The sequence below is a fragment of the Sinocyclocheilus rhinocerous genome, unplaced genomic scaffold, assembly GCF_001515625.1.
Source record: "Sinocyclocheilus rhinocerous isolate Xijiao unplaced genomic scaffold, SAMN03320098_v1.1 scaffold1168, whole genome shotgun sequence".
NCBI lineage: Eukaryota > Metazoa > Chordata > Actinopteri > Cypriniformes > Cyprinidae > Sinocyclocheilus > Sinocyclocheilus rhinocerous.
This window is the reverse complement of record NW_015650373.1, coordinates 1,682,117-1,688,708: the sequence shown is the minus strand read 5'-3', so window position 1 is coordinate 1,688,708 and position 6,592 is coordinate 1,682,117. Positions and strand designations below refer to the sequence as shown.

General features: G+C 38.6%; 1 protein-coding gene across 1 annotated transcript in view; it reads left to right on the top strand.

The window, feature by feature from the left end:
* Positions 1 to 6,592, top strand: part of LOC107712000 (sodium-dependent neutral amino acid transporter SLC6A17-like) — a 24,399-nt gene that overhangs the window by 10,371 nt on the left and 7,436 nt on the right. The window contains exons 3-4 of the mRNA XM_016517121.1: positions 424 to 581; positions 3,009 to 3,135. Of these exons, the coding sequence (XP_016372607.1) occupies positions 424 to 581; positions 3,009 to 3,135 (285 nt within the window). The remainder of the gene's footprint in view (positions 1 to 423; positions 582 to 3,008; positions 3,136 to 6,592) is intronic.

The following is a 6,592-nucleotide window of genomic DNA, read 5'->3' as shown; positions in this document are numbered from 1 at the left end:
CTTGTCTGAAGGAGGGACTTTGTAGAAAACGAAGTGTTTGAGAGAGGCGGGGCATAGAGGGCCTACAATAATGTACAGTATTTGAAAAATAATGTGTTTTTTGAACATTAAAGCATGTCAACATATTCTGTTACACCAAATACACAAAATAATGATCTTTAAAAAAGCATCATATGACCCCTTTAAATTCTACTGTGTGTTCTGTTTAATTAGCAAGAAACATATTTTAAGACAATTTACTATTTGTATGGGTATGAAAAAAAGCAAAATGGTATTTTGAAAGGACAAAAAACATTCTGAAAGAATAAAGTGAGTTTAGTGTGCAGTAGCTTGATTGATCTTGGGCTATTGGTTGGTCATTAAAGACACTGTTGTAAGGACATTACTCTCTGTGTTTACAAGTGTCGCTGTCTCTCTTTACAGGTGCCTACCTTGTTCCATACTTCATCCTTCTAATCCTTATTGGCATCCCACTCTTCTTCTTGGAGCTGGCGGTTGGCCAGAGGATCCGTCGAGGAAGCATAGGAGTATGGAATTATGTTTATCCACGACTTGGTGGCATTGGAGTGTCCAGCCTGATGGTGAGTGAATGATGTTCTGGTGAAAGTAGTGGACTGAAACACAAGACAGAAATGAGCAGTCTGATGAGCAGTTGTGTGTGAAAATGGTTGCGTTTAAATTGCTGACTTTAATGACATCAACTTGTGAGTGTCTGGTGCTCGTCAGCTCAGATTGGGTGATTGATACAGTTTGAGATTCTAGTTCATATGCTAATGTTTTGTTGAAAAAGGGTCACAATACAATGAGAAGCCTGTGCGTTCCAGACCAATAACCAATTTCAGTGTTCTGAAGGCCCTAACAGAAGCATTTATTTTTGATGAGTCACTAGCCTAAAAGTGCTAACTTATCAGCCATTCTGTGCCGAGTCGTCCATTACTAGACTCTGTGCTCTGATCAGTTTAATATGAGCACAGTCACATAACCTATCAGATGGGTTTCGATCTGAAAATATCACTCTGTCTGAACATTTAATACATTTAGTTTCAGCCCCAGCTGCACCTGGACTTTCTGGTTTCTTTTCTTTGTATAAGCAGCTGCGCTTTGGAGATACTTTAGCAAGTCAGCAAGTATGTAAGGCCTTTTGGAGGTGATGGTTATATATCATAAGCAATGCACTGGAGCGGAATTCTGGATATTGTGTAAATGCTATTTAATCAGCAGTTTCTTGGGAATGACTTTCTCATTAGTAACAGAATGAGCTAAATACATATTATATATACATATACATATAATATATATATATACATATATACATATAATATATATATATATATACATATATATATAAAATACAATGGTGTTCTTTTGCATTTTCTTCTGACAAACATTTGCATTCTCTTATTACAAATTACATTATAAGCATAATGACTTAAGTGATTTTATTATATTATTTAAAATATTTATTATATTATGATTATGTCTATTAAATATAATGTTTAATTGTATTGAATTATCCAATTTTTTTAATTTAATTTAATTATATTAGTATTTAATTATATAAAATTATTTATTAGAATATTAAATGTTCTGTTATTCAAGATTAATTTAACTGAAAATCAACATTTTGTATTGTATTTAGTATTTGGTATGTAGTCTGAATGAGACTGCTGGATTCATTGACTTCAGATTGGGAATCGACCTTAATTATGTTAACCCTCTACACAAAGGCAATGAAAAAACATGCAAGGAAAGCCATTTTGATATCATGGGCCTTTAAATAAAAGAGCCCCACATTTCAAATGACTGTGGAGGAACACTCAGGGACTATATGTGGCTGTTCTGCTGCAGCCACTGCTATTAATACCCACGAAGCTACAGCAGAAAGAATGTGCTTCAATTATTCACTAACTCAACGTGCTGTGGACCTGTGACGTCGCAAAGAACCATTACTGACCTGTTACAGACTGCAGGGAAAAATCAAGGGATAGATTTGCTGTTAACAGGCACAAGTTGCTAAACCCTGAACATACACGCTATTTCAGCACACAGAACACATTCACTTGTGTTCAAATTCTATTTATGGACAGTATAAATGAAGTAATGCTATTGAGTTTTAGGAGTTAAAAGACTTCAGATTTTATGCATTAAGTCATCTGATCATATATCAGATGAGACTCCAGGAGCCAGACTTTTGACTGTCAGCACAGTCTGGTGCACATCATTGCTTATACAACTGCCAGGAAGAGCTACTCTGACTGACATGTACTGTAAAATGACCAACCACAACAATACCAACGATGCAACAATAATAAACTAAACTGGCATATAGGCATGTTGCGGTCATAATTTCTGTTTGTCCAATAAGTAGCTATTATTTCAACGCTATAAGTAAATAAAACATTCACAGAAGATCCCCAGAAGGTGCCAGAGAGTAAGATTGGATGTTGCCACCTATATTGCTATTTTCAGTGCACATTATGGCTCAGATGTTCAGTAAATGGTCTAAAGTCAGGCAAAATGAGCCTTAGACTAGATGAGACCTTGAGATAAATTTTTAGTCAGTATTAACCCTTTAATTATTTTATAGTTGTTAACAATATCCTGTTTTTTTATTTCTCTCATTCTGCAGGTGTGTGGTTTTGTGGGGTAAAATGACCAACCACAACAATACCAACGATGCAACAATAATAAACTAAACTGGCATATAGGCATGTTGCGGTCATAATTTCTGTTTGTCCAATAAGTAGCTATTATTTCAACGCTATAAGTAAATAAAACATTCACAGAAGATCCCCAGAAGGTGCCAGAGAGTAAGATTGGATGTTGCCACCTATATTGCTATTTTCAGTGCACATTATGGCTCAGATGTTCAGTAAATGGTCTAAAGTCAGGCAAAATGAGCCTTAGACTAGATGAGACCTTGAGAGAAATTTTTAGTCAGTATTACCCCTTTAATTATTTTATAGTTGTTAACAATATCCTGTTTTTTTCTTTCTCTCATTCTGCAGGTGTGTGGTTTTGTGGGTCTGTACTATAATGTGATTATCGGCTGGAGCATCTTCTACTTTTTTCAGTCGTTTCAGTATCCCCTGCCCTGGAGCGAATGTCCTATCAGGAGGAATGGCAGCCAAGCCAGTGAGTGCTCTGCAGTTTTACGTGAAACATTTCAATTGGTGCCTAATGAAATAAAAGGAGGCGCAGCAAGAAGCTTCCTGCTTCCAACACACTCAAAGCTGTAGAAATATGTAGTATCATCCATTAATTGCATGCAAACATAATGAAAGGGTTTTGTTTTCATGCCCAACATCAGATGACCTTGATAAAGTTGCAGTCTGTTCCGCGTCACTATTTGTGGCTCTTGGTGACTTGTAGCATTGCAGTCTTTCTTAAAGTATATTCCACCCTATACACATCATGCACCTTGTCACATTTCCTATGTTTTTCACGAGCCTCGTACTCAAGGGCATGTTGTGTGTTTTAGACTTCCCAGCATGCCCTGTGGCAGTGTCCCCTGGTCAACAAGTAGAAAATGAACTAGACAGAGGCTGAGACCTGCAGTCAGTCTCACTCTCAACCTCACTTAGACTAGATACATGTAGACATGCAAGTTAAGTGGACACAGCACACTGCAGATGTCCAAATAAAATCCAAAACCATAATAATCTAGCATAAATTCAAACTCTATTTGGACATTCTTTATATTTGTGGTCTTTATGTATTACAAACTTTAAAGAAATACTCTTGTTTTAAGAATATTTTACACCACTGGCAGATAATTTTACTTGTTTTAAAGGGGTCCTATTATGCTTTTTCACTTTTTCAACATTAGTTAGTCTGTAATGTTGCTGTTTGAGCATAAAAAAGATCTGCAAAGTTACAAAGTTCAAAGTCCACTTCAAAAGGAGATATTTTATTTAACAGAAATCACTTTTCAAAAGGAGATATTTTATATTTTTACTACAACGAACGACTCGTTTGGACTACAAAGCATATTTTCCAAGATTTGTGATATCGACGAATAGGACGAGACCTGGTTGAGCTGCACTAGAGAAGGCAACGAGTGTTATATGTCGGAGACACGCTAGTTTTCCCAAGGCAGACGAACTTAGAGTGGTTACAATCATCCGGGTTTAAATCGTGCTCAAATTGATTTGATTTTGACGCAATATTTACACTGAAGCGCGCAGGCGGCTATGGTAAGGGGCATGACATTTCCCGACCAGGCACCGAGTGCTGCCAATCACAACACACACTGGCCCAGCTAACCAATCACAGCACATATCGTATTTCAGAAGGCGGGCCTTCATTTCATACAGGAACTATTCGAGCCGTTCATGCCAGACTGGGGAGAGAGGTGTTGTAATAATGTAAAATATGTGAAAAATAATGTGTTTCTCGAACAACCTAGTATGAGAGCCTGTTCCAGTACACCCCCAAAACAAAATCAAGACTTTGTAAAACAGCATAATAGGACCCCTTTAAACTCTCTTTGAGTGTCACGATCACCAACAATACCTCTGTCATTTGGTCTTCATTTCCCATAAACCTTTGCCCGGACTCATCACCACTCATTGTTTGCACCTGTGTCTCGTTAACCATGTCTGCTCACCCTATATGAGCCTGGTTCATATTTGTCATTCATTGCTAAGTCTTGTATGTGTCAGTACTGCATTCCTAAACCTTGTTTCCTGGTTCTTCCTTGTCTGGGTCCCTGCTATTGTTTCCCTGCCTGTCTCTGGATGACCCTTTGCCTGTGTTTTTTTCCCCTGTTGCTATTGTTTGGACTGATTGCCCATATTAGGACCTTTACCTGTTTTGGACTTTGATTGTGGGTTACCCCTTTAATAAAAACTGCATCGGAATTCTCAAACTTTGTGTACCTGTGCAGTTTCGTTACACAGAGTTGTCCTGACAGAAATTCATTCATTTTAAAGTATGGTTAAAAATTCACCCCAAAATGTAAATGCTGTCATCATTTACTCACCATCATGCCATACCCATGTGGCTGACTTTCTTCTGTTGTTTCGCAGAAAAGAGAAAGTCATGGGTTTGGAATGACATGAGTGTGAGTAAATGATGACTGATTTTTTTTTTGTGAACTGTGCCTTCAGTAGTTAAAAATACGGCTTCAATAATTAAATAGGTCCACTTTATCATTTGTAAAATAATTTGTAAAAACACTGAGAGAGCAAAACAGTTTATTGGCCCATGTAATCTTCAGCCGTACTGTATCTGCCAGAAGGGCTGCAGTGCGGCATCTCTGCCCAGGTCTCAGAGTATTTAGTGTTCAGCACTTACGAGACAGCCTGTTCTGCCAAGTAGCTGACCCACTTCCCTTCCTCCTTTAGACTCCTCTTCCCATAGAAGCAGATGCCTGTTTTAAATTCCTTCATTCTCAGTAATGTGTCTGTTACCCCTTGTCTGCAACATAATCAACTCCCTCACTACTTATCCCAGGTCATTCTTGGTGTGTTCCTCTCTCCTCTGTGTGTGTGTGTGTGTGTTGTTGTTGTTGTTTTTGGCTTGCCTTGTTCTGTCTGTAACACACTCCAACTCTGATTCTACCGGATCCCCTCCTCCTCACCAGGTTTATAGGGCATGACAAACACAGTCACCTCAATGTGCTCTTTGTAGCTTCAGCTCACATCTAATTGAATTAAACAGGGGTGTGTGTGTGTGTGTGTGTGCGTGTGTGTGTGTCTTCTAACCCAAAGAACAAAAAGAGCCCTAAAGCTGGGTGACATGTTAAGAGGAGTATGTTTTTTCTTGACTTCCTAATTTAATTGCGAGATGTTGATATGCACATGCCCAAATGCACTGGCTTATATTTGCACACCTAATTACTGAAAATAAAAAGATGATTTTAAGTGCAGTGCTCTTCATACTCTTTTTAATTAAATGCCTCGTTTGACTGTGCATTATTCTCATAGGTCATTTCCCCTACACATTTCTCCCCTTCAGGAGCGCTAATAATTAAACATTATTCAGATTGGATTAGTCAGATGCATCTTTTTGTCTCACTGAGACCTGAGCGCAGACCTTTCTCGCCCTGTGGCCGTTGCTGTAAAATAAAGTACAGCAACTCCCTCATTTCAAGGAGCCTTTTAACCATTGTTTTGCAATTACTATTTATTTCCCTGTCCTGTGGCTCCAGGGTCCTGGGCTTTCTTATGCAGGGCTGCTTTTCCTGCAGCAAGTGGTGACCTCTGAGGTACTGTTTATAGTGATGCAGCCTGCCTGTGCCTTTACAACTTTAGCAACCCTAGGTTTGGCCTAGGGCTGAAGGGTGAGACAGAGCCATTTAGAAGTTGTCCCTGATTTAATGGAGACTGTTAAAGTGAGCCTTCAAAAAGGCCAGATGACAGGAGATAACTGGGAAACTGACCCACAGGATAGCCTCTCTTAGGCTGTCACATTTGACTATATCCCTGTGAGCAGAGTGCACAGTTTGCTCCTTGGGAATACACATGCATATGAGCTACACTGTAAAAAAAAATTGGTGACATTTACGGTAAAATACCGGCAGCTGTGGTTGCCAGAACTTCACCGTAAAAAATATGGTAGCAACATTTTAGGTTTTACAGACTTAACT